The sequence below is a fragment of the Nanorana parkeri genome, unplaced genomic scaffold (assembly GCF_000935625.1).
Source record: "Nanorana parkeri isolate BGI_ZX_2015 unplaced genomic scaffold, ASM93562v1 scaffold1080, whole genome shotgun sequence".
NCBI classification, from domain to species: Eukaryota; Metazoa; Chordata; class Amphibia; order Anura; family Dicroglossidae; genus Nanorana; species Nanorana parkeri.
The window spans coordinates 545,193-573,122 of record NW_017307348.1 but is presented as its reverse complement, the minus strand read 5'-3'; the positions used below and the strand labels follow the sequence as shown (position 1 = coordinate 573,122).

At 40.9% G+C, this 27,930-nt stretch overlaps 1 protein-coding gene across 1 annotated transcript in view; it reads right to left on the bottom strand.

Moving 5' to 3' along the window:
- Positions 1 to 1,270: 1,270 nt before the first annotated feature.
- The window catches only part of INPP5D (inositol polyphosphate-5-phosphatase D), an 86,091-nt gene continuing 59,431 nt past the window's right edge, over positions 1,271 to 27,930 (bottom strand). Inside the window, exons 14-27 of the mRNA XM_018567655.1 lie at positions 26,419 to 26,515; positions 26,193 to 26,331; positions 24,790 to 24,898; positions 24,365 to 24,453; positions 21,993 to 22,000; positions 21,590 to 21,660; positions 19,720 to 19,809; positions 18,075 to 18,188; positions 16,221 to 16,300; positions 13,948 to 14,035; positions 8,808 to 8,960; positions 5,585 to 5,672; positions 4,063 to 4,293; positions 1,271 to 1,618 (exon numbers count right to left, since the gene is read on the bottom strand). Coding sequence (XP_018423157.1) covers positions 1,291 to 1,618; positions 4,063 to 4,293; positions 5,585 to 5,672; positions 8,808 to 8,960; positions 13,948 to 14,035; positions 16,221 to 16,300; positions 18,075 to 18,188; positions 19,720 to 19,809; positions 21,590 to 21,660; positions 21,993 to 22,000; positions 24,365 to 24,453; positions 24,790 to 24,898; positions 26,193 to 26,331; positions 26,419 to 26,515 — 1,685 coding nt within the window. The 3' untranslated portion in view covers positions 1,271 to 1,290. The remainder of the gene's footprint in view (positions 1,619 to 4,062; positions 4,294 to 5,584; positions 5,673 to 8,807; positions 8,961 to 13,947; positions 14,036 to 16,220; positions 16,301 to 18,074; positions 18,189 to 19,719; positions 19,810 to 21,589; positions 21,661 to 21,992; positions 22,001 to 24,364; positions 24,454 to 24,789; positions 24,899 to 26,192; positions 26,332 to 26,418; positions 26,516 to 27,930) is intronic.

Sequence of the window (27,930 nt, the reverse complement as noted above, 5' to 3'; positions counted from 1 at the left end):
ATGAGCTGCCAGTCAAAACCCGCGTTAAAACGCACATTAAAAATGTGCACAGCGTGCATAAACGCGCAAATAAACGCATGTTGCTGACGCGTGTAGAAACGCACAAAAACGGTGCCGCTTAGGTGTGACTCAGGCCTCAGACTAGTAAGGGAAGAGTATAGAGAACACTGTATCAGAGCTGACACATTGTAAACCGTCTAGTGGCCTGCTTTTTTCCTAGGATTATGGGCGTCGTTCTCATTTACATAGATCTGAATGACACAAAGATCTGAATGACACATAGATCTGAATGATACATACTGTAGATCTGAATGACACATAGATCTGAATGACACATAGATCTGAATGATCCATAGATCTGTATGACACATAGATCTATGTATCATTCAGATCTATGGATCATTCAGATCTATGTGTCATTCAGATCTATGTGTCATACAGATCTATGTATCATTCAGATCTATGGATCATTCAGATCTATGGATCATTCAGATCTATGTGTCATTCAGATCTATGTGTCATACAGATCTATGGATCATTCAGATCTATGTGTCATTCAGATCTATGTGTCATACAGATCTATGTATCATTCAGATCTATGTGTCATTCAGATCTACAGTATGTATCATTCAGATCTATGTGTCATTCAGATCTGTATGACACATAGATCTGAATGACACATAGATCTGAATGATCCATAGATCTGTATGACACATAGATCTGAATGATACATAGATCTGAATGATCCATAGATCTGTATGACACATAGATCTGAATGACACATAGATCTGAATGATCCATAGATCTGAATGATACATAGATCTGTATGACACATAGATCTGTATGACACATAGATCTAAATGATACATAGATCTGAATGATACATAGATCTGAATGATACATAAATCTGAATGATCCATGGTATGGTACAAGTCATTTAAGGGGACATTCCAGTTTTGCAGATACTGGGCCCAACTTACTTTCTGGCCGAGAGCCCGGTAGCTGAACAGTTTGGTTCCAGTGTTGCTCGGTATCATTTTGGAAGGGTGCATTGGCAAGCAGAGCATTGCAATATTCAGTTCCATACACTCTACTTAACCTGAGCTTTGGGAGATGAAGGCAGAGCCTATCGCCCCATAATTCTCTCTTAAGGGCCTTAAGGGCCTACAATGGATGAGTAATTTGTTTTTTTCTAAAAAGACAATATTATCAGATAAAATAGATGTAAAGTGATGTAAGAAAAAATGTGCAAGAAGAACTCTCAATGAGAAAAGCAAACAAGTGATGCGGTTAGTTGTTCTGGGCATCACGTACAGCATGACTTTTCACAGGCAATGGAGGACGAGGCTTAGACGCAGCAACTTCAGGCCGGGTGATGCTGCTTTGAGGGATGGCTGATAGAACGTTCTTAACTGCAGGTTTGTCAAGAACAGCAGGCTTCTTCTCTGAAGAGGAATAGGTCATAGATCGCTGACGGACGGCTGGGTTTTTACGAGGGGCAGGCTCAGGAGGTTTATAAGGCCGATTCTGAGCTGGTGGTGGAATAGAGCCAGTGTTGACTGGGCCATATAATGGATTATCAATCATTTCTGGTGCGTCAAATGAAGCCGGAGGACGACTGCGGAGAGATAAAAAAAATAATCCAAATGAGAATAAACCAAAAGACAAGAAGACCAATGACAACAAGTTCAGTGCTTGGCAGCAGTATTTATATCTTGGTCAATAGACATGGGCACCAGCAAAAAATTTGTTTCGTTCTGATTCAGATTTTGCTTTATTTAGTTTTTCAGAATTCGGGTCCGAAAGTCAATTCGTTTCAGAATTCGGATTCGGACGAAATTCGTTAGCAGTAATCCGTACGACATTTTGTTTTGTTTTCGTCTCGTTCGTTGCAGCAAAGTGACATTTAAGAGGAAAACAACGTTTTTTTGTTCTCAAATGTCACTTTGCTGCAACTAAATTTCGTCCAAAAAACGAAAGTTCGTCCAAAAAAACGAATGGGAAATTCGGATTCGTTATATCTGTAATTCGGAATTTGGATGCATACGAATCTCTGAATTTCCGAAATTTCGTCCGAATTTCCATTCGGAATGAAACTAATTGCACATGTCTATTTGTGCCGCCCCAATAGGGGCATAGAATATGAGATGCATAGCCTCAGTTAATATTAGCATTGTTATATAGGTTAGAATTTATATAGTGTGATTTGCCTAACTATTTTCTCATAGCTAAATTCATGTGTTATCCTATGCTGCCATCTAGTGGCCTTTTGTTGTAATGTACATGTTTTTCTGTAATTATTCCTCATGTGACAATGTATTTCCCCCTAGTGTACGCCCCTTCCTTCTTCCTGTGTGCAGTACTTCCTGTGTCATGGGCACAGTTGAAAGCCACATGTAACAAGGACACACATGTGATCTGCACAGTACGGAGGAAAGGCATCATTTTCTGACCGCACAATACTATAACCGTTCAACTGCTGTTCCTATCATCTGCTGTAACCTGATGTTAAAGAATAAACACCTCTTTTGAATGAATCGGTATTGACGAGTTCAGCTATCTGACGAGGATTGTCCGCAGTGAGTATATCTGCTTATACAGGCCAGGCATAGAGGTCTCAGCAAGGGATATATTTCGCTATCACAACGATCGGAGTCAGAATACTATTGGTCAATAAGTAAAACTGAGGGAACAAAGGCATATGACAAAAATGTACTGAATGCTAATAATACTCAACATTTCTGAAATTCAAAACTCCAATCCATGTCATAAATATCAAAATTAGAACTGATATGTGGACATGGCAAAAATGTAAATAAAGAAAAACACTGTGCAAGCTTTAGAAACCACTATAGTGCATTAAAGTCGACCTTGGATGAAAGAATGACTCTTACAGTACGATCTGCATTAGGGCCAATGAAAAGGTTTGTGACAACGGGCTTTGGTCCACGTCACAACTGCCCATACAAGTCAATGTGAATGCAAAAGCAGCTTGAAGAGGGTTGATGCAGCCAAGAATGTGATCAACTGCAGGTCATAAGGAGGTCAATGGCAGGGCAGAAGGGGGTCAAGGGCAGGTTAGAAGGAGGTCAAGTGCAAGTCAGAAGGACATCAAATGCACCTGTCAATGGACTGAAACATTGCAAACTGATCTTTAATCCAAGTAGAATGCTCCTCAAAGCAAGCTGCCAATCTGTTGACACAGAGTCCATTGACACAAGCTTTGACACACTCAAATGTAACGGAAATGAATTTGTTACAATTACATGTGTTCTGTTTGCCATGTAGTGTGCCTACTCTACACTACATGTGATTTTTCTCATTGCTAAGAATGAATCCTGTTGTTTTCCTGATATTTATGCCTTGCGATATGTGAGAATAGAAGTCTTCCTCCTCTTTTCCCTATCTCTGGTTGCATCACAGAGTTCTGTGTGTCTTAAAGCTGACCTTTACTCATATCTTTAAAATAACAACAAACACACCTTTAGAAATGTTTAGTAATGACAATCTGTAAACACATACTTGTAGATAATTGCCGGCTTTCTATTCTTTGCATATCTTATTTCTTTTATCTTCCCCAGTCTTCTGACAATGGCTATGTTTACTAAGGGCAGATCACTAGCTCTCCTATTACTTCCTGGATTTCTGGCACATGTGACTAGACATGTGACTAGGACATGTGACCATGCACATCATCTCAGGGGAGGAAAATGCCTTTCCGTGAGACCTGGTGAGATTACAGATGAGATTTCACAGTAATGCTCTGCTGATGACAAGGCAATCCCAGTGTGCATTGATTTGGCAAACTGAAGTAATTTTGCCCTATTAAAGCAGGAAGTGAATGCTCTGCAAGTGTATTTCAAAATCATAGCATTTTACACCGGGCATGTCTATGTTATTATTAATTATCATACATAGAGGGATGCATTGGTAGAATTTGATTTTTTAGTGTAAAGGTCCGCTTTAAGTCTCATGACTTCTGAGGCTGAGGAACTTTTTCCTTGAATAATGATTTAAAAATACAGACTGATGTAATAAGTTGTAAAGGAGGGATGTACTTACAATGACTCTGGCTGACGGGTACTTGGATGTCCTCGAGCATTGGGACAAGGTGCAAACTTTTGAGTTGATGAAGGAATACGAATAGGGGGAGTGACTGGTGTGTCACCACGACCCAGCACTGGAGAGCTAGGTTTGGCTCGCTGATCATTCACTTTGAATCCTGCCGGAGTGTCGGGAGGGCCCTGCTTCATCTGGTTAGCTAACACTTGATTTGGCACATTTTGATCTGTGCTGGAAACAGGAAGCATGAAGAAAACATAAATAGACAGAAAGCCTGAGACAGACATAACCAATTTTGATCTGAGAGGCTCAAGACTGAAGGACTCAAGACCTTTTGTCTTCGGAAACATTAGTTTTATTGTCCAATGGATAGTGGGGTTTAATCAACATTCACTTTTGGCCGTAGTGATGAGGAAAATCGAAGCAGCAGGTTGGAATTTATTTCTTGTCTCAACAAACAGACAATAACTAGAGATGTGATTTTTGTTTAGTAAAATCATACGTATTGTAATGCGCACGTGCTAAGCACAAGGAAAACGTGTGTTCAAGCTTTTGGTCTGCATGAAATTTGTAAAGGCTTTCGAAAAAATTAGTTGATGGCAAGATCGATCGATCTGGAGAATTATTTCAAACAAACGTTCAAGTGGAATTCTAACAGTGTCTGACAGCTTAACTCCAGAAAAAGTGACTGTGTTAAAAACATTTTTTTCTAATGTGCACCTGAAGCCGGGCAGTTGTTCCTCTGCTAAACATGGTCTGCTGTGCGTACATAACAAAATCCTGGCGTACAAAGGGCCATAAACAACTACAGGGCTCTGTGTTTGTTATTGTTATGGTCACAAAGGAGCTGGAAGACAGTCTAAGCATATGTTTAAAGTGACATTCTCAGGAATTAAATCCTAAAAATACATTCAAGTACCTTAATAATTAACAAAAATGTAACCTTTTTGTGTATCACTCGGCTGTAGATCCTCAAATCATCTCTGAATTGGTGCTGACACTGTCCTTCCTTCTGGAGGGTGGCTACCCCTGTTCCCCATGGTCCCTATGTGTGTTGTAAAGTAGCCACCCCTCCAAGCTCACTCACACCACTTTGGATGTCAGATAAAGCACACTTACTCTTTTTGCACACCTCCCCTGACCTAACAGATCCTACCCTCAGCTCCAGAAAGATGCATACTTATTGAGATCCGACACCCGTGGCGTCTTGTGCTTGTTGACATCCTGTGACACAAGTCCTCTCTCTCCTAGCAGCACCTGCATTGTAGAGCCACATACATAGTAGTCTACAGAGCATGTCTTCCGAGGTAACCATGTAAGTCTATGCGCAAGAGAGAGAGGACTTGTGGTGCAATATGTAAACAATCCCTGGAGGCGGCAGACATCAGATCAAGATATTCATTTGTAGAGGGGAAAGGTGAGATCTATTAGGTTAGGGGAGGGGAGCAAAAAAAGATGCATTTTGTTTTTAACTTAGAGAGAAGAGGATGAACAGTAGAAAACTCCTGAAATAAGTAGTTACCTGAATGACTGCTCCCACTGATGGCTGCATTGGGGCTTCAACTGCTGTTTTTGTACCACTGCTTCATCTTTTTCAATCTTAACAAAGTCTGTGTGAAGAAATAACATTCTTGTTTTAATGATGTTACAGTCATGTTTGGTATGCTAGAAAATACAGTAATTTTCACTACAGGTTGTAGTGAAGTAGTACAGGTTTAAGGGCCTGTGTTGATGGACAAATGCAGCTTTTTTTCAGGTCCATTTTTTTTGCCTTTGAGATCTGTTTGAGATGCTTCTGAGATCATTCAGATTTGATTGACAATTCATTTGACTTGCAGTGGCATCAACCTGCTTGTAGCTGCTCTCACTCTCATTAAATTGTAGTGTTGGAAATGCAACAGCATATATTGGTTGCATTACCAATGTAATTTGTCTTTTGAGCTGTAGATGGCGCTGTAGTGCAATGTTAGTCTCTATGTACATGCTTATCTATGATACACAGGAAGTTATTTTCTTTTTCTATGTTTTCTACACAATGCTATATTCATACGTGTAATGTTCTTCTAAGCAAGTAAAACTTAATTCAGCATTCCTCAAGACCTCAGTGCTTCATCTAAACACATAACCAACAGAAAGAAGCAGTTCTGATGCCAACAAAAGCCGACCACCATTGGCCCTAAAGTTATAGCCTCCAGGAGAATCTTCACATCCGACAGCACACAGATAGATATTTGTAGGCAACTTTATTTAGAATTGTGTCCTAGAAACCAAACAAGGCCTAGTCAGGCCAATAACTTTGGTTTCCCCCCTCCCCAAGCCAGCTTCCATATGAATCCTGTTCACATGATGCAGTAATACAAAAATAACACCTCACAAATGTTTTCACCACAAAGAACTCTTCCATATTGCTACTTTATTCTGTTCTGAATTGTAACACATTTCACTTTCTGTATACTATGGGGTCTATTCACTAAGCTGCCGATCCTTCGGCTAGCTTCGGCCCCAGGACCCCTTCGGTTCAGTAGAATTCACAATAGCCCGTACAGCTCCCGATCATGGCCGAGCGGCTCAGCCGAGCCGAACGCATATGCACCGTGCTGAAAGACGAAGCTGGCCGTGATCTTGCGGCTGGCTCCGGCCACTTTCAGAGAGATCAGCGTCCCCGGTTAACTGCTAACCAGGGACACTGATCTCCAAACAGCAAACTCTCCCTGGCGCCCCAGGAGTCTCCTGCTCCCGGCCGCCAAGGAGAGAGCACTGCTGTGTCTGTTTTTCTTTATTCTGACACGAGCATGTCAGAATAGAAAAAAAAAAAAGATTTTTCCCATTGAAAAGCATTGGGACATTACTATTGTTGTTCGGCTCACTTCACTTCAGATCGGTCATTCACTTGGCTGACCTCGGCAGCTTTGTGAATAGACCCCTATATTTATAATCTTAATTGGCTTCACCTTATGTATAATCTGTATACAGTATACTATAATAGATTGTAAGCTCTTCAACATTCTTTGTGCCTCCCTTATATCTATTACTCATTCAACAATATTTGCATAATGAAGGAGGGGACAGGTGCAGTTAAGAGTAAATGGAATTAAATACCTTTACCCATATCTTTAAAATAATAACAAACACACATTTAGAAATGTTTAGTTATAACAATCTACAAACACATACTTCTAGATAATTGCCGGCTTTGTGTTCTTTGCATTCCTTATTTCACTTTTCTTCCCCAATCTTCTCACAGTGGCCATTTTAACTAAAGGCAGATTATTAGATCTCCTTTACTTACTGGAATTCTGGCACATGTGACTAGGACATGTGACCATGCACATCATCTCAGAGGAGGAAAATGCCTTTCCCTGAGATCTCATAAGATCACAGATGAGATTTTCCAGCAATGCTCTGCTAATGTAACTGTCCCAAGATGCAACGCTTAGGCACATTACATAATTTGTGCCAGGAAGTAGATACACTTTATTTGTAAGTAAATGAAAAACATATTTTTATAAATCAGATTTTAAATCAGCACGCAGAGTGGTTTTTAGTGAAAGGTGGTAAAGGTGCAATTTAAGCTCAATCATTGATACACCACAACTTATTTTTTTTAAATGGGCAATTTCCTCAATCCAGACCTAGACCATTCTTCAATAAAGATGAAAAACCTTTATCTGGCAATAAAGATTTAAAAAAACCTGTATCCAGAAAACGATAGGCAAGTAACAGTTTTGCACTGATAGCTCTAGCTAGAACAGGGGTGGGCAAATCCTGCCCTCCAGCTGTGCTTTAACTACAATTCCCAACATGCCTCTGACTCCGGGAGTCATGCCTGTAACTGTCAGTCTTGCAATGCTTCATGGGACTTGTAGTTTCACTACAGTTGGAGGGCCGGAGTTGCCCACCCCTGAACTAGGAGATTTGTTTAGAAGTGGTCACCATAATTGGCTTTCATGGTGATTACATGATCAGAAAGGGTTTGTTGTGCTCATCATAAAGAAACTACTTCCGGTGCAATGAGAAAAAAATACATTATAAGAAGAAGATACTATTAAAAAAATGATGTTAAATAATTGACTAAATAAAAAAATAAATTCAATTGTAATAAAAAATATAGGCAGGTTAACAGTGAACCAAATCAAAGCCTTACATGGTGCCCTTAAAAAAATGTAAACTTTGTTTAGGTAAGAAAATGATTTTGAAGTCAACCAAAACATTCTTACACTGCTAAGTTTGGTTTGGGCATCTAGGTTTCATTGCCCTCTGATCATCAAATGGATCAGTGAAATGAACATAGCTGCTCAAGCACCTCCAGCAGTATTATAGTTTGTCCCAATCTCTGTCACTGTCACCTTTGCTGGACAGAAAATATAAATCAAAATGTTAAATAAAAATTCATCTATGGAATACTACCATGACGTGTATTAGCAATTTTTTTGGGGGGATGTGGAATGTTCTACAATGGAAGACGGTAATAGCAAAATCAATAACAGTTTTCAAAAAAGGTTTTGATCATTTTGATAAAACTAATAATATCCTAAGGTATAAATTCTAAGTACATTTTAAGCCATAGTACTAATGATACTGTGTAGTGACATAATAAAAGACTTTGTATCCCTCGTAAGAGGTAAAACCAACCATAGTCGGAGGTTTTGTTTTTTGTTCCTCTGAAATAAAACTACTGCTTGTTCTCATCCTTAATAATGATCCGTCTGAATGACTTAGTAGCAGTGACCAGCACGGTGACTCACCATATAGCTTTTCTCTCTGTTTTCCACAGGCAGCCTGCAGGCAAATCTCGCCCTGGAAGGAGCCCGTCCCCTCTCCGTGGTGGGTTAGTGGAGTAGAGAAAGGGAATTGCTGCTCCTGAGGATCCTCCATGCGCAGAGCGATGCAGCCTTCACCTATACTCCCACAAGCCAAGAACAATAGAATGTTATGTTAAAATCATTTCAAGCATCAGGCCCGATTCTTTGAAATATTGACCCAAGTGCAATACTTTATCAAGGCCTAGTTGAGGTCTTACACCTTTTAACCAATTTATCATCCTGTACCCCTGAGTGTTATGAGTTGTGACTGATTTTTGATTAGAAAATGACTCTTTTTCTTTCAGTGAAAGTGCTGCTTCCTGCCATTCTCTACACTACTCTGTGCTGGCAGAGCCGAGTAGCAGCCACACCCCCATCACAAGCTTCCACACACATTTGTATTGCAGAGATGGGGAGGGTACGTGTCTTAACAAATCTGTTACGTTACAGAGAGCAGTGGGGTTTTACTCTTGTGCTTTTGGGACTGCATAATAATAGTTCAGCTGGCTGTACACTGTTAGGATTTCGTTTGAACATTCAAAATTGTACATCAGAGCATTTGATCTTGCCATCAGTCAACCAATTTAGTTTGAAAGCCCTTATACATTTGCCCAGCCCTGCTACTTGAATGGAATCCCAGATGTACTAAACCAGTTTCTTTTGTGTCTAGCACATAGGCATTATATCAGAGGTGGGCAATTCACTTTCTCAAGGGACCACGTGGGAAACTGGGACTGTTGTGTAGGGCTGAACCAATTAACGGACAAAACTATGCGAAGCAGCTACTGTGCGTTACTGTGCGGCAGGTGTGTAGCATTGTCATTCATTTGAATGGCACCCTAAACACACCTCCCGGCTGCAATGCGATTGACTGCACCGCAGCGCATGGTACCGCAATATTGTGCACTGCGGTGAGGTTGAAAAAACTTGTGCATGTAACACACTTGCTGCACTGTAACACACATTAGGTGTGTTGCATGGTGTTGGTTATGTGTTTAGATGAATCACTGAGATCTTGAGGAAAGTTTTACTTGCTTAGCAGGACATTACATGTATGTATAAAGGAACACAGCATAGAAGAGAGGAAAACATATATACAGATAGAACTACCTGTGTATCACAGATATAAGCATGCATATAGAAAACTAGCATAGACTAATATTGCACTACAGTGCCATCTATTTTATATTAACTAGGGATGCACCGATATATCGGCCGCCGAAAACATATTGGCCGAAAATGGCACTTTTGGCATAATGCCAAAAGTGCCATTTTCTGGCCGATACAGCGGTGTATCCTTTCTTTCTCTCCTCCCCGCTGGGCACTGCTATGTACCAGCGGGGAGGAGAGAAACTGTCACAGGAGGCAGAGCGCTGCGAGGAGAGCGCTGTGAGCAGCCGGCGTCTCTCCTCCCACACTGCTCAGCCTCCTGTCACAGATCGGCGAGCAGGTGTGTGGGCGGAGACAGCCAGCGCTGTCACAGGAGGCTGAGCTCTCCTACCGAAGGGCTCACTCAGCCTCCTGTGACAGCGTGTCAGGAAGCAGAGCGAGGTACAAACACTCAGCGATCAGTGATCGCTGAGTGTTTGTAAATAATTGAGGACAGAGTATGTTTACTGTCTCCCCAATTATGAATGAATGGGAAGTGATCTACATCACCTCCTGTTCATACATGATTGTGGCATTTTCACTTAGGGGTGTACTCACTTTTGCTGCCAGCAGTTTATACATTAATGGCTGTGTGTTGAGTTATTTTGAAGGGACAGCAAATGTACACTGATATACAAGCTGTACACTCACTACTTTACATTGTAGCAAAGTGTCATTCCTTCTGTGTCTTCACATGAAATGATATAATAAAATATTTACAAACATGTGAGAGGTGCACTCACTTCTGTGAGATACTGTATGTATAATGCTAGATGATAATTGGCAAGTTTAATGTGTAGTAATCTGGCAGGCAGCTTTCTGCACATTAGAATGATCTTTAGACTGACTGACATAGTTATTAGTCTGGCCAGCACTGACAGACAATTTACAGTATATAACACTGTTAAACGGCATGCTTGGCATGTTATATGGATCACCAGTATATTTTATTTTTCCTCCACAGAAAAATACACTGTTTTAGGCTACGTGCACTTTTCAAAATAAAACTGGGCCCATTTATCAAAGGCCATTTCGGCTCTATTCTTCCCAGTTGATCATTGCTTTGGGACTTTATATTTTGTAGATATTGATAGAAGGAACTTGCAAAGTCAGATCAGGCATACTACATTATCTCCTATGGGAGGTTTCTGATTGCCTCAAGGGTGCTGTGGTTTTCCCTTATTAATGCTGGGAAACATATCATATTAGCTACCACACTGTTGTCCTGCCTTGTCCTGCCTTCCTCTATCAGCATTTCTACTGCTGTTTGTAGATATTTTTCTTTATAAATACCTGGATTTCTCCATGCGAATTGAAGTGGATAGGGCAAATGTTTTCTTTTATGATAAATGTGTGTCAGTGTATTTTTCCAACATGTCCTTCCATTAGTCTTCTACAAAGAATGACTCTCTGTAAATTCTGTCCGACAAGCTCACAGCACAGGAATCCTGCAGTGTCTGTTTATATGCTTGCCGGGCATTAGATGTTAATGAGTAAAGCAGTGTACAAATGCGGGAAGATTATTCCACAGACTGTGTGGGTGTGCCGCAGATGACTTTGACAGCAAAAGAGGGAGAAAAGCTATTAATATATAGAGATGATCCAAACATCTTGGGTTATTTTTATATAAATGAGACAGAATTCATGGCAAGCCTTACAATGTGATGGCTTGGCAGAGGACAAACCTTATGCGCATATGTTCTCAGTTCCTACCAACAGACAGAAAGTAGATGGGTACTACAGGAACCATGTGCCATTGTGTGTCACTGAGTTAGACATGTAATTGTCAGTGAAATTTGTATTCATTAACACTATCAAAAAGTGATAAATGACATGGAAGCTCAGTGGATAGCAATGTAACACATTGTGACTGGATTGTCTGATGTATTTAACCATCATATAACCATAATATAAGCTCCCCTGCCCTGGGGCTTATTCTTCAGAAAGTAGACGATCTCAGTGTCATGGAGAAATTAATGGCAGCTTTGCACCATACTGAGGAATGTTTTCGTAAAAACCTGGTTTTAATGCATTTACTCACAGGAACATGGGTCCTTAGTATGTGCCTGAGTCTATTCATTATACATATTGAGTGTCTCGGTTCTTGGATTGTCGTTCTTCTAAGAGCGGTTTGAGCTTTGTCCCTCACCTTTGCTGCTGTTTCCTAGGGAATTATTCACAAAGTTGCCGAAGGCAGCCGAGTGAACAACCCAGCTGAAGTGAAGTGAGCCGAACTACGCTTGGCAATTCACTCCGCTCAGTACGGCTGATTTCAGGGGCCGAATCGCAGTGAGTGAATAGCTGAATGCCGCCAAGCGGCATTCGGCTCGGCTATTCTGCTCGGTACCTCCGTGGTACCAAGCAGCATAGGAAATAGTGAAAATAGTAGAAGAAAAAAAAAGGTTAAAAGAATATTTCTAAAATGTAAATAAATTGTAAAATTAAAACTTAAAGATTTTTTTAAAAGAAAAAAAACCCATATGTGTGGAGCTAGCAGTGACAGCTCAGCTAGCTCAGCCCAACTGTTTCCTATTGGCCGCCACCTGCTAAAGTCTTCTAGCAGGTCCCAGCCAATGAATAACAACTGGGCATAGCCACCTGTAACATTACAGCCGGCTCCGCGCAGTTGTTATTGTTTAATGACAGATCAGCATCCCCAGGTCATTTGGGGATGCTGATCTGTCATTATAACTGGGCAGAGCCAGCCGTGAGATCACGACCTTCTCCACCCTTTCGTGAATAACCCCCTAGTCTTTTCACAGTCACTATACATTTTTTCTTCCCATCTCCCGAGAACGTAGTTATGCTCAAGAATGGTTATTTATTCTTTCACCTGAAAGTTATATTAGTCACCTGACCTGTGCACGCAGCTCATTCTGACCTTTTGTATTTCCGTGCTCTACATTTTTCTGACATGCTTTTCGCGTCTTATTTATCTTGGTGTTTTCTGACTTGCCACCATGTTATGAGTGGATTTTAATCCTGCCTTTATGTTCTGATTTTTTCTGTCTTATTGTTTTATCTTGTATTTAATATCATGCTGACATTCTTGCTTCAACACTTACAGATATGTTTATATACAATTTGCAGGGTCATTTGCCCTGTGAATATCTTTAGCAATTGATCTGTGCAGATATGCTCTTGGAATGCTCTTTTTTTATTTACGATACATGTATCTTTAAATGTTTTTCCCATGTAATACTGCATTATGACCATTAGGTGGCACTAATGAGCATGAATTAATACTTATTATTTATGCTCTAATGGCCATAATGTGGTATGACATACAAATAATGAACTATGGGGTCAGGGCTTTTCCCCATAGTTCTCCTAAGGGTAACGGAAGGACACAAACTAGCATCCTCACGTCACCCAAAGCTCAGTATACCGCAAGCTACAGCTCGCGGTATACTGAGACGCTGCAGCCCGGACAGATCCCGAAATTACTGTCGAGATCCACCCAGCTGTGCACGCCCCCTCCCCCGTCTGTTCCGCCAGTCAGCGCTGGAGGATCGGACAGGGGAGGGGGGGAATCCCTGCAGGGAGCCGTGAGTGACAGTCTGCAGGGACAGTGAGCGAGCGACGGTATGTGTTCGCTCACTTCCCGATCTATTGAGCCGACCTGTGACAATGAAACTGTCACAGGTCGGCTGAGTGAGTGATTTTCCCTCGCCTCATAGTTCTCCTTTAAATCAGGTATGCAGAAAAGGACATTTAATTTTACTCTGATGTTCCTGATCTGCAGACTTCTTCCAGGTCAATGACTCACTGCTTTGCTTTGAGTCACTGTTACAACAAACAGACAGTACAAGTCCTTCAACTGAGTTCTGCAATTTATTTTTCACAGATGGTTTCGCTCTTTCTGATCTTTCTGTCATACCGCCTTGCCTTTTTTCTGACATCTCTGAAATAAGTATGTTATTCTGGTACTAACCGTATGACTCATCAGTGTCAGATGACTTGATACATATCAGTAAATGCTGATCCAGGAGATACTCGAGATCTGAGATGATTGGGGTAAGCTGTAAGTATAGAACTGTGGTAATGTATAGAGACCAATAAAGTAGGAAACAACATAGCAAAATGTGTAGGTAGACTTATAAGTGATATGAAGGGGATACAAAAAAGATAAACACACAAAGACGATATATTAATACAGAATTAGAACACACCAAAAAGAAACCCACAGTCACAGTCTAATAAGAAAAAGGGGAGACAACACAAAGCAGCACAGTTACATAGAAGCAGGGCACAATTTAACCACCATCACCACCAGAGGAAAGGTATTTTACCGCTAGTTGGCCACATCCCCAGATCAAATCCCCTGTGAAGTCCTTGGATTACCTGGTTGTTACGCATGTATGCTCTTTGATGTGATGCTTTTAAAGACTACTGCAGAGTACAGGAATGTTCTGCAGCATTATGGTTGTGGATTCTAAAGGAACTTTTGAGCTGAAATAGAAGGCTTCAGAAGCTCAGCAAGAAAGCAACATTTGTCTTCACATGTAATAGAGAGCAGGCTCTTTTTAGACCTTCCTACCAAAGTATTTGTAATTCTGTTCCGGGTTTCTAGAGATCCCAGTACCTTGCCAGGTCCTTGATCCTCACTGTAGACTACACTGCAGTTGAATGGAAAAGCGTTAAAAATGCTGGCAGGTTTTTATTCCTGTTAACCTACATTTCATGCATGGGTGTCATAGGGACAGGAAGTTAGGGAATAAAATCTCACCCATGGGGTCACAGGCAGAAATAAAAACCTAACAGAATGCTTTATAAAATATAATTTGGAGTATCTTGCTAAATTGGAGGTGACTTTATTTATTCCAAATTACGGCATACACCATAATGAGATTGGAAGCAGATCCGAGATGCATTTCGCACCAAAAGGTAAATACTCGTTAGGCTGTACCTGGTACAGTTGTCTTTTAATTACAGTCCCTCCTCCCCGGGTGTAGCCTATCAAAAGAAATCCCTATCCTTACCCCCAATCCCCCGTCCAAAGACTCCCGCCGAGTCCTAGTGTGAATGCGTGCCACGATGCGGGCGGGGGGGGATTAATTAAAGGACAATTGTGTCAAAGGTACAGTTCTCCAATAATGTGCACCGTTGTCAGTTAAGTTATTATCTCGGCAGCTCAGCTCACCCTGTTTCCTCCTCCCACAGCACTTGCTTTGGTTTTAGAGATTAGTTATGATTAATAGGCACAGCTGGGTGGGGAATCTGAGCTGCTGAGAGCTGACTTAAACAACATCCGTGACTACAGAAGCCTCCGTCTTTATTTTTTTGTCCGGAGCATGACAAGGAGCTTGTAGTGTGTTCCCTCCCAGCATGATCTATGGGTGGATTCTAAACACCTTTGTAGTGTGTACACACCCAGCAAGTGTGTTGTGCAAAGCCCTGCAAGCATTTGCAAGGTGATGTTGTGTAAATTAGCTCTATGTTGTGTTGCTTGCGTTGATGAATGCTGGAATGTAAATGCATGAGCTAACCATTTTTGTCTAAACTGTGAAGCAGCATTATATATGCATCATGTGCATGATTTTTCCATATATGGCATTAGTGGAAATATGCTTTTAGATACTTTTTGGTTGATAAATACGTTTTGCTGTGTAAAATTCACACGCACCTAGTGCGTGCGTGTGTTTAGGTTAGTAAATCACCCCCATAGAGTTTAGTGTGACATTGCAAAAGTTAACACAGTCAAGCACACAAACAAATACACTAAGCAACAATCTTGCTCTTGAACAGGTTAACTGAGTTAACTTCCTAAAGTGATGTTTGCTATGAAATCTTGAAAAAAGATAATAATGTTTTGGTGTTACTTGAGATATTTGGGGAAAGTGAAAGGAAACTTGTGAAATATTAAGACTGTTATGGCAGGCCTCTCCTTCCACAATTGCTAGTTACCTGATTGCAGTGCTAATGCTTTCCACGGATACAGCAGAAGTATAGACATCAGAAATTCTGTCTTTCACAAGGCTGTATGCTTGATTCACACAGCCACACAGCTGGGCAAATTGCATTTTCAAAAGGAGGCCAGACATGACAGACAACATATTTTTTGTCATGGTGGATATACCTTCAATAGATTACGTGCAATGAACGTGTACCATGATATTTCACAGGAAGCAGACATGGGCAGGTGACAATACGTACACTGACAGATACTTGAGAATGACAGATGAATTTTCAGTAGTGGGAAATCACCTTTGGAAGGGTTCCAAACGTCACCATTAGAGTGCCATTACATCCATCCTGATCCTCGGCTTCTGAACTCTTTACTACATCTGTTAGGATAAGATAAACAACTCAGATGAAATCCAGAAGGAGAACTTGGCACAAACCCCCTTATGTGATAGCAAAATATGTGACATGTCCTCTTTATGGAGACATCAGGGGTCTCCAAGACCCCTAATGTCATCTAGGACCCCCCTGAAGAAGCTGATGAAGCAAAGATCTGCTTCATCAGCTTTGGGGGGGGCAGACGAGGGAGCGCTGTCATATCGGATGGCCAGCGCCCAGCGGTGAGGGGGAGAGAAGCCGCCCCCAGGACGAGCTGTGTCGGCTGCACGGCGCCCTTGTTGCCATGGCGCCCTGTGCGGCCGCACTGCTCGCACACCCCTAAGGCCGGCCCTGATTGCAACTCCTTCCTCGTTGGCCTAACTCTGCATAGGCAATCTCCCCTTCTGTTTATCATTAATGCTCTGCCAGACTCATCCACCTCACAAAAAGCTCAGAGTCTACAACCCCCCTCTACCAATTCCTCCACTGAGCTCCAATTGCCCAAATAATACATTTCAAAATATTAACAAACACTTTTATAGTCATCCACAACTCTTCCCCCAGCTAATATCACTCAAACCATCCTCTCTACTTCTCCCAAGATCTCCTGCTCTCTCGCTCCCTCGTCACCTCCTCCCATGCTCTCCTCTAGGACCCAACTATGGCCTCTTCAATCCACTGGAACTCCCTACCTCAACTTGCCCAACTATCGCCTACTCTGTCTGACTTTAGGTGATTCTTGAGAACTCATCTCTTCAAGAAAGCCTGTCCCACATTCTTCCTAACAACTGAACTTTTACTTTCTCAAACTCATCCCCTCCCAGTTGCCATATTTTGAATCCCTCACTTTCAGATTGTAAGCTCTTACAGGCAGGACCCTCCTGACCCTCTTCTTTAGAATTGTATTGTAACTATACTGTTTCTCTTTATATTGTAAAGTGCTCTGCAAACCGTTGGCGATTTATAAACCATGTATAATAAATTGGATATTCCTTACACTGTTTTATTTAAAGTATTCTGTGCATAGACTTCATGAGAACAAATCAATCACTTCACCATACATCACATGTTTCATACTATTACACTGATGTGTAGTAAAAGACCGAAAGATATGAACATGGTTTCATCATGTGGTAAAATACAACAAAATAACATGACTATTATTTTTTACTAGTTTACAACTATATTCTCACCTTCACAAGATGGTAAGATAAGTATATTAAAATATTCTGCAGTCATGGAAATGCAGTCATGGAAATGCTTAAAGTCTATCTCCACTTTAAGCCAAAAATTAAAAAATAACTATTCCAGCAGTGCTTGAAATAAACAAAGCAGCTTTTTTTGCAATACGTAACTCCTTTCCAGCAATGTCTCCCAAAGACTCTCTGTCCTGTTGCTGCCACTTAGTGTAATTCAACCAACTTCCTGTGAGCCTAGGACATCAAGGACCCACCCCCGGAAGGTGCATTATCACACTTGCCTGGGCTTGAAGTACTGCTGTACTAAACAGAGTTTACACATCAATATGTGAGCGCTGTTCAGTAGAGGAGCAGGAATTGCCCACTGCTGGAGGGAAGAAGAGAAGAAAGAGGACGCTGTGCATCATATGACCGAAGAGAAGACTGCTAGAAAACAGGAGCTGGGCTTTAAACTAAAACCACTATAGGCTAAGCAGATTAAAAGGTGACAGCTGCAAAGTAATGCATTTAACTGCTCTTTCCACTGTTATTAAACAGGTCTTGGGAACTTTAATGCATTTTACGCAACTAAGCTGCTTACTTTCTAGGCAAGTAGAATGAAACTCTATGTAGAATTTGGTGTGGCTTTTGGTGTACAGAGTAGCTTTGCAGTTCAGTAGTTCAATATATCCCTGCTCATCTGAATCATTGGGATCTAAAGCATAAGAAGAAAAAGAAAAAAGAAAGCAATCATGGATTTGATTATTATTACATCTTGAATGCTTCGTATCTCACATTTTTTTTATCATTGACACCAATGTGCATGGGCACAGTAGTCTATCGCTCTCTGCATCCTGTCAGTGAAAGGCAGCAATAGACAATTTTTATGACAAACTAGTGTGTTTTGGCAACATTGCTTGTTAGGTGATCACAAATGGTGCTGATTTCTACTAGGGAGTAGGTTAGCGTCCAGCACCTTTACTGTTATCATGACTGTTAAGTGACAACCGGTCTACTGTACAGTATACAGTACACATGAATAGGCATATTTCACTATATACTCCCTCAGAGGCATGATTAAAGACACTTAACTCAGGAGTAACTCCGGGTGTAAATCTTAAAAATGTATTCAACTACCTTAACTATTAACAAAAATGTATCTTATTTGTGTATCACTCAGCTGTATATCCTCAAATCATCTCTGAATTGGTGCTGACACTGTCCTTCCTTCTGGAGGGTGGCTACGTTTGTTCCCCGTGGTCCATGTGTGTGTTGTAAAGTAGTCACGGCTCCAAGCTCGCTCCAGTGATGGACTACAATTTCAATGCAATCAGTAAACTAAACATGAGATTGTAGTCCATCACAGGAGCGAGCTTGGAGCAGTGACTACTTTACAACACACACAGGGACCATGGGGAACAAAAGTAGCCACCCTCCAGAAGAAAGGACAGTATCAACACCAATTCAGAGATGATTTGAGGATATACAGCCGAGTGATACACAAATAAGATACATTTTTGTTGATAGGTAAGGTACTTAAATGCAATTTTAATAATTAACTCCTGAGTTTAGTGTCACTTTAATTGCACACTTCGGTGCACCCACAAGGGCAAGTTAAACAATTAAAAAAGCCACTTTCAATTTAAACCGTGGTGGGGAATGCAGAACAAAAGTTACCTTTTATTTTTGAGTTATTAATCACTAATGGGCTATGTCACTAATATATCACCATGTGGCTAAGATTGTACTTAAGGGACAGTACCCAATGTAACAGGGTGAAATGGAACCAAGTGCAACCAAAGTACAAACAGATTGTTTCTGCTTTTCTTTTTTCCTTTTTGCCTTAGCAAGCCACCACTGGACACTAGTGTTGAAATTCAGCTTCAGAAATATAAGGGGAGGGTAGTGGTAGCAGCTTGGAGGAGTCACAAGACTCTGTAAATGAAGTGACAGTTATCAGCTCCTTCTCTGCAGGCAGCTTAATAGCGTCTCTCATTATAAAGCAGATGGCAAAGACCAATAGTAACATATTCTGTTATAATAATAATATAAGAAGGTTAGAAACTGCTAAGGTGGAGCCTTTCGAAACAGCCTGCCATGGGAAGTATGGACTCTCAATCCAGCCCTCTTCAGATGCTAAAAATGAATTAGTGACATATTGTTTTTGTATACAGTACAATAGTGAAAAAGCACCAAACTGGCTATAATACCTCTATCTGATGCTGACAATGATAAATATGTCTTACTGTTTTTAGAGACGAACTGAGAAGTTACTCCAACCTGGAATGTGGCAAATACAGGAGAGTGGTCACTGGTGGTGATATCCTCTGTGCATCCTGATAAGGGAAGAACAAACAAATGAATTCAGTTATTACCACAAGGAATGCAAATTACATTCTCATCTACAGTTAGCTATGCAAATACATATACAGGGCAAGGTCTTTTAACAGAATACTTCTGGATCCTAGGGCACCTAGGGTGTTTCTGATGAGCACCCAAAGTGAAATGAGTACTGTGCCTACTGTAAGAAAAAAAAACATGCAGTTGTGCGTATTAGACATGCGCAATTCGTTTCAGAAAGATTTGTTTTTCGGACAAATTTTCAGAAATTCGTACATTCGGATGCATCTGAGCTTCCAAATGACAGAAATAACAAATGTAAACAAATACGAATTTCCAATAAAGAAAAGTTTGGATGCTTCCGAATTTCTTTCCCGAATTAAGTTTTGTTGTGTTAAGCATCAACTTAAAAAAAATAGAAATCTGAATTTTCGTTAGCCGTAATACATACGTATTTTGATTATGAACGACCTTATGAAAGTGACATTAGACAATAAAAAAGAAGACTTTTTTTTTTGGTACAGTCCGCAGAACAGAAAAAAAAACCAAGCATGAGGTTCCTCCACAATTGATACCGGACCCTTGAGGTCTGGTAGGAAAGTTAGGAGGGATCCCCCAAGTTAAAAAAAAATTGTATGGGGTTCCCCCAAAAGTCATACTAGGCCCTTATTAATAATAAATTATACTATAAATAATACCATTCATATGACACCTCGGCCACCCAGACCTGAATGGCATTCGGGAGCTCAGGAATACTATTCAGGAGCACCTGAATGCTAATGTGTTTTGACAGCTCAGAATGCCAAATGAGCGGTCTGTCATTTTGCGGTAAATCTTCGTCGAGTTCGGACAGATCATCGTGCAGTAGGACATTCTTTATTTTGGTGAGTCGCTGGGCGTCGCGCATCGTGATTGATGCTGAACTACATCGATGGATCCATTTTTAATTTTTTTTAAATAAAGGAATTGTCAACTGTTTTTTTTTAATTAAAGGACTTTTAAAAACACGTGGTCTCTTTATTTACATTTACTTTTAACCCTTTAGTGAATAAGAAGGGGTATCCCTTACTCATTCAAAGGGGGGAGGGGGCGGCAGCACCTGGGTGCCCACTTAATTAAAGGGGTATCCCAATGGAAATAAGCCCCCCTGCCCGCAGACCCCCACAACCACCGGGTCAGGGTTGTGGGGTAAAGGCCCCTGTCCGCATCGGCATGGAAACACCCTCCTCATGCCGCGGGCACGAGGCCTGGTATGGCGCAGGGAGGGGGGGCTCTATGGCCCCCCCTTTCCTGCCCTGCCAGGCCTGTGCTCGACTCAAGGGTCTGGTAGGAATTTTAGGGGGGACCCCATTTCCCCCTCCCATAAAATCCCTACGCCCCTAAAGGGCCTGGTATGCCTTTTGCGGCAACTCCGCACACTTTTATTTTTTACTTCGGGGGTCCCTCCTAACATTCCTACAAGACCTAAGGGGTCTAGTATCAATTAGGGGGGAACCTCATGCTTTTCTTTTTTTTTTCTCTTCTGTGGACTGTAAAAAAAACATAATTTGTTTTCCTTTTGTCTAATGTCACTTTGCTGCAACGACAATTCATTCATAACAAAAATTCGTACATACTATCGAATCCCGAAACAAATTATCTTTCGGACCCGAATCCCAAAAAACGAATTAACAAAAGATCCAAATGAAAAGAAAACAATGTTTTTGCCGGTGCACGTGTCTAAAGTATATATAACTTTAGGCAATTTGCATCTGTGTATTACAAAAATCTTTACACCATAGGACTGACATAAGAAGTGCATCTGGGGACCAGTGGCGTAACAACCGGGGGGGCAGGGGGGTCGTTCGCTTGTATATATACATACAGTATATAGATATGTGTGTGAGAGTCTTCTTTAAATATCCCAATAGCCCATCCAACCCCACCGGTAATGTCACAATTGAAATTCACCAGGCATATTACAGAAACTGAACTGGACATACCTTAATTCGATGTCCTCTATTTTGAAATAACAAAATAGCAATATTTTAACACAGTAAAGAGTACTGAGGCTATAAAGCAGAAACAGAAATACTCACAAGGCAAGGTCTTTGATTTCTTCTATAAACATTACACGGGTTTTGGAACTTACAACCCAGCGTAATGTAGTGTGTAATGTTTAATGTGTAAGTACCTTAACTATTTACACTGGACCTTATTTCTGCATTACTCAGCTGTAGATCGTCAAATCATCTCTGAATTGGTGTTGATACTGTCCTTCCTTCTGGAGGGTGGCTAGTTTTGTTCCCCATAGTCCCTGTGTGTGTTGTAAAGTAGTCACTGGTCCAAGATCACTCCTATGATGGACTATACATTCAATATAAATTAGTAAGTTAAAAGTGAGATTGTGGTATATCACGGTAGCGATCTTGTCGTGCTGGCTACTTTACAACACACACAGGGACCATGGGGAACAAAAGTAGCCCCCCTCCAGAAGGAAGGACAGTGTCAGCACCAATTCAGAGATGATTTGAGGATCTACATAGTGATGCACAAATAAGATACATGTTAGTAGCTAAGCTGCTTGAATGCATTTTTAAGATTTAGTTTAGTGTCACTTTAAAGCTGAACTCCAGGAAGCTACTAAATTAACAGTTGAACTACCAGTATTAGAACTTTTTCTTTTAGCCAATACATTTGTGTAACCACCTTGCCCTAAGCAAACTGAAGTGCTCTACACATTTGGTCTCCCCTAAGCCCAGTGTAGGGTTGCCACCTGTCAGGGATTCACCCAGACAGTCCGGGTTTTGAGTGCTGTGTCGGGGTTTCATGGCAGCTGAAACCTGGACACCAGATTTCAGGTAGACGGGGGCAACCAAAATTAGGATAGGGGCTACTGACCCCATACTGAAAATAGGCTTGACTGTGATATTTACATTTGAATCGGTAACGTTATTTACATATGAATAACCACTGACTTATTCATATATAAATATCACAATTAATTGATATGCAAATTCTGCACCTCCTCACCTCCATTATAGAAGGTGGTACAGTCCGGCATTCTGCAGTGACTTGGTGCAGGAGAGGCATTTTTAGCTGTCCTTCTTCATGCATCCTTTATCTGTCAGTGTGCGTGGCTATCAGCTTCTGTGGTTAACAGACACATTTTGTGCCTTTTTGCACCCCTTCAACTGTTTAATTCACTTTTAATAAAACTCCTGGCTGCTTTACATTTCTGATACATTGCTGGTCAGTGAGAATACCTCTGTAACATTGCTGGTCAGTGTGAATACCTGCGTTACATGGTGATCAGTGTATTTACCTCTGTTACATTGGCAATCACTGAGCATACCTCCATTAAATTGGTGGTTTGTGTAGCGCATCCTAACTAATTCTCTCCTTATTTTCTCTCCTGGCTGTCTCTCCTCTTGGCTGTTTCTCCTCTCTCTCCCCTGGCTGTCTCTCCTCTCCCACTCCTGGCTGTCTCTCCTCTTGGCTGTTTCTCCTCTCTCTCCCCTGGCTGTCTCTCCTCTCCCACTCCTGGCTGTCTCTCCTCTCACACTCCTGGCTGTCTCTCATCACGCTCTTGGCTGTCTCTCTTCTCTCTCTCTCCTGGTTGTCTCTCCTCACTTTATTCGGTATATTCTCCCAACAAAATTTCCACATGGTGCTAGAGTGTTCGGGTTTCGCTTGAAGAAAAGGTGGCAACCCTAGCCCAGTGTGATCGGTTGCTTCTGCCTCCTGCTGGGATGTGACCCTGGCAATAGAGCAAGAAGATCCAACTACTTCCTGGGGGAGAATATGTTACTGCCTATGGTCTATACATGTCTGCTGTGTAAGGAAGGCTTTATGTGTCTGGAAGTGGAGGCCTGAATTTGGGCCTGAAGTTATCCTGCCTGTAACAGGGGGAAGCTGACCCAAGATGGAATGTCAGGGCAAGAGACTCTGCTGGATGTTGAGGCTGGGTAGAATATGGATCCCTATAGAGGCCTGGTAACTCTCTTATGAGGTTTCACAGAGAACTCTGCTAACCAGCTAAGGGTCTGCTATAGTATTGCCAGTCCTGGAGTAAAAGCTCTTTGCACTGTATAGCTGGAAAGAGGATATAGAATCTGGAGTCTGCAATGTGTCTTGGGTGTCTAAAGCCCTTACCCCTCTCTCCTTGTGAGCTACTAAGAGGAATAATATATTTTAAACACCTTAAAGTGACTGGAGTCTGAATTACATTCACACACCTCAAAGACTCACCCCTGAGGTGAAGTGCTACCCCCCTTCCTCTGGGGTCCCTCACATGCCTTTAGGGGCCCGAGGGTGCTATATTTGCATTTCTAATTTGCTGACTTGAAACATAAATACATCGCAGTATCCTTTGTGAAATGTTTCCATCTGCTTATGTTTACTCGTAGTATATAGTACATAGTATGTGTTCATTGACATTCTGAGCACAATAGGAACATTTAATCATCTAGGTTGAATGTAATTTTTAAACATCAGATATGTTTAAAAATAATAAGTAATGTGTTCTATACTCATAATTTCACCAGCTCTAGTAATGGACAAACATCTCACCCCTGTTGCTTTCTGCTTGGTATAGCAGTACCGCTCTCTGGTTCCTCTCTCAAACCGATATGTTGGAGGAAAAGTGATATCTTCTTCATCTGAAATGAGAAAGAAAGACCAGAATGGGATAGACATTTTACTCACTGCAATGTAGGAGCTGCCCTATACAAAGAACATTGTGATTATTGCAATCTTCTAAATGCACTCTTGTCAATGATCAACTGGCAATAGACCAAACGTTTCTTTAATTAAAAAGAAAATCAGAGAGGCCATATTTTACATGAATTTTCCTCCTGCTGCCAGTTTTAGCAATACAGCAGCAAAACTGTTCAATAATGACTTCTCACAATGTGGATTAGCCACGGGGCATGCATATACATCTCATTATCTATGAATGGCCAGTGCAAAGAGGATTGATGAATAATGTAACTTACTGAAGTAGAGGAAGACTTGGCTCTCCATACGCTCCATATTTAACTGGTCATAGGCCAGTAGTTCCTGGTATTGCTGTTGTTTAATCTTCTGTACAATGTTCTCTGCCTCCTGCCAGTTGCACAGAAGTGAATAAACATGATTGCAATAGAACTTATATTTGTGACATGTAGTGTTACTGTTTTGATTTTGGCATTGTTTTTATACTAGAAAAATAAAGTTATCAACTTGGGGTTGATTTACTAAAGGAGTAGAAACTAGTCGCTCTGTAAATGCTTATCATTGTAAATTATTGTGATGGATGATTGAAGTGAAAAAAAAAATTCACTCTGAACACTTCTTTAGTAAACCCACTAGTTGGCAGTCTACAATTACTTTACAGTATATCTATTTTTTTAGTTTTGGATAGAGAATGGATGGGTTAAAACTCCTGCTAGTTTATTTAATACCCTTCTAGACAGTTGTCAGCAGAACGAGTGTCCCATTGGAAGATTTTCCTTTTAGTCCTGTTCAGGCGACAACTTAAAATTTAGGATTTTCCCTCACTTTCACTACCGGTGAATATGGTCCTCAAGGATAATTGAGATAATTGAGAGAGTGAATCTCCCTAGCAGGGACAAAGACTTCTGTAAAAACTGGCAGAGGTTCGACTTTCTCACCCCTCTATCCAAAACTGAAGAAAAATGTTTTGGCATTAGATACACTAAACTTAGGCGTTAAATCTTAAAAATGCATTCAATGTGTATCACTCAGCTGTAGATCCTCAAATCATCTCTGGATTCATGCTGACAATGTCCTTCCTTCTGGACGGTGGCTACTTTTGTTCCCCATGGTCCCTATATGTGCTGTAAAGTAGCCAACGTTCCAACCTCACTCCTGTGATGGACTAAAATCTCATATTTAGTTTACTAATTTGTATTGAAGTTATAGTCCATCACGGGAATGAGCTTGGAGCAGTGGCTACTTTACAACACACACAGGGACCATGGAGAACAAGAGTAGCAACCCTCCAGAAGGAAGGACAGTGTCAGCACAAATTCAGGGATGATTAGAGGATCTACAGCCGAGCGATACACAAATAAGATATATTTGTTATTAGTTAGGGTACTTGAATGCATTTTTAAGATGTAACTCCTGAGTTTAGAATCAATTTAATGCTGCAGGCTGTAAGAAAAATCTTTTGCCTTTATCTCCTCTTCTGCAACCTTAGCCCACCCTCTCTGGGCCATCTATATCTTACCTGCAACAGAATACAGTACGGATAACAGTACAGGAGGACACTCTACACAAATTCTGTGGCAATAGACATACAAATCATTTTGGCAATGATGTACAAAAGCTTTGTGAACCCCTAAACTACAGTGGAGAGCCCAGGTTTCCATGTCCTGGTCTATATACCACTTACACTGTTAGGAAGTTGAACTCGGTAATTGAGATCCCCCAGCCAAAAAAGATGGGTAAATCGATGGGAGAGATTGAAAGGAATGAGCTTCTTGTCACCCATAATCAGGAAGCGCAATATGTTAAAGTAATTCTGTTTCCTCCTAATAGAAAGCAAACGAAAGTTAGCATTGTTAGGGGAACTGTCTATAGGCACACAAGCTGGATTTCATAGAGACACAATGAAGTACCTGAGTTTCTTTTCACTGCCAGAAGTAAGGTGACTGTTAATGAAGCCAAAATAAGTCCCATTGAACATAAAAGAGGCACCGACTGCTCCTTTGTTTCCTGCGTACAACAATATACTGTTAATGAAGGACAGTTTACTAAATCAGCCCATAACATTTTATCTATACACGATCCAGAATAGTTACACAAAAATCATTATTAAAGTAGATATGATTTACTATGCTATATGAATTATCTAAAAATGTTAATGGTGCCTAGACATGTGCGATTCGTTTCGTTCCGAATCGAAATTCGGACGAATTTTCGTAAATTCGGACATTCGGATGTATCCGAATTCCGAATTACAGACATAACGAATGCAAACGAATCCGAATTTCCATTTCCGAAATTCGGTAGCGTTCGCACGAACGTTCGTTTCGTTTTCTGTTCTTATTCGTTTCTTATTCGTTTCGTTCGTTGGAGCAAAGTGACATTAGAGAAGGAGAAAAATATTTTTTCCCCCTCAAATGTCACTTTTGCTGCAAACGAACAAAACGAATAAGAAACGAATAAGAAACGAATAAGAAACGAATAAGAACAGAAAACGAAACGAACGTTCGTACTAACGCTACTGAATTTCATCCGAATCCGAATTCCGAATCCGAATTGACTTTCACACCCGAATCCTGAAAAACGAAATAACACAAATCCGAATTTAAAACGAAACGAAACAAATTTTTTGGCAGTGCACATGTCTAATGGTGCCTATGCAGTACCCTAAAAAAATGTACCTTTTGTCTGGAATTCATTCTGAAATATATCAGTGCACTTTTTGGTGTGTGAGTGTGTCTACAGCCTTATAGTAGAGTATCTGCAGTATAAGATCTAAGGCACTGCTAGCTTTGATTGCAAGCCTCAAGAGATTTGGAGTGGTATTTGGGGATATTACTACTGTGTTGATCAGTGTTCTTCTTGATGGAGGTTTAGAGGAAGTACAGCCCTGCCTCTACTTAGATGATCACCTTCACAAAGAGACACAGTGCAGAACAAAGCATTGTTAGACAGTAAAGGGGAAGGATCAGCTGCTGAGAAAACACAGGCAATACTAGTGACTAGTCCCATGCCTTCTGCCTGCCTTTTAAACCTCCAGAGCTCAGTTCCTCCTTAATTCACTTAATTCTAGTCCTTATAGCAACCAGCTGTAGATTTTTTTACATAAATAAAAAAGCTAATTCCTGATTTATTACTGGGGTCTAACTCCTGCACCTTCACTTTCCTTCTTTTTAATATGGTTCCTGATATTTCCGATTTAAAATCTCTCTTATTCACAGACATTTCTCTGGGAAACAGCAAAACTGGATTTGTTCCTATCTCTATAATAATCCTCTGCCCGTTGTATAAAGGCAGCCATAGCAATTAGGGTATCCACAGATCCCAGGACATGAGACCCTTCTCAGGGAAAAGGCTGGGATGGAGTTCTTTGGCCAATGGTTTCCCCAAAGATAAAAGTGAAGCTGGACTTGCTGTGTATGTAA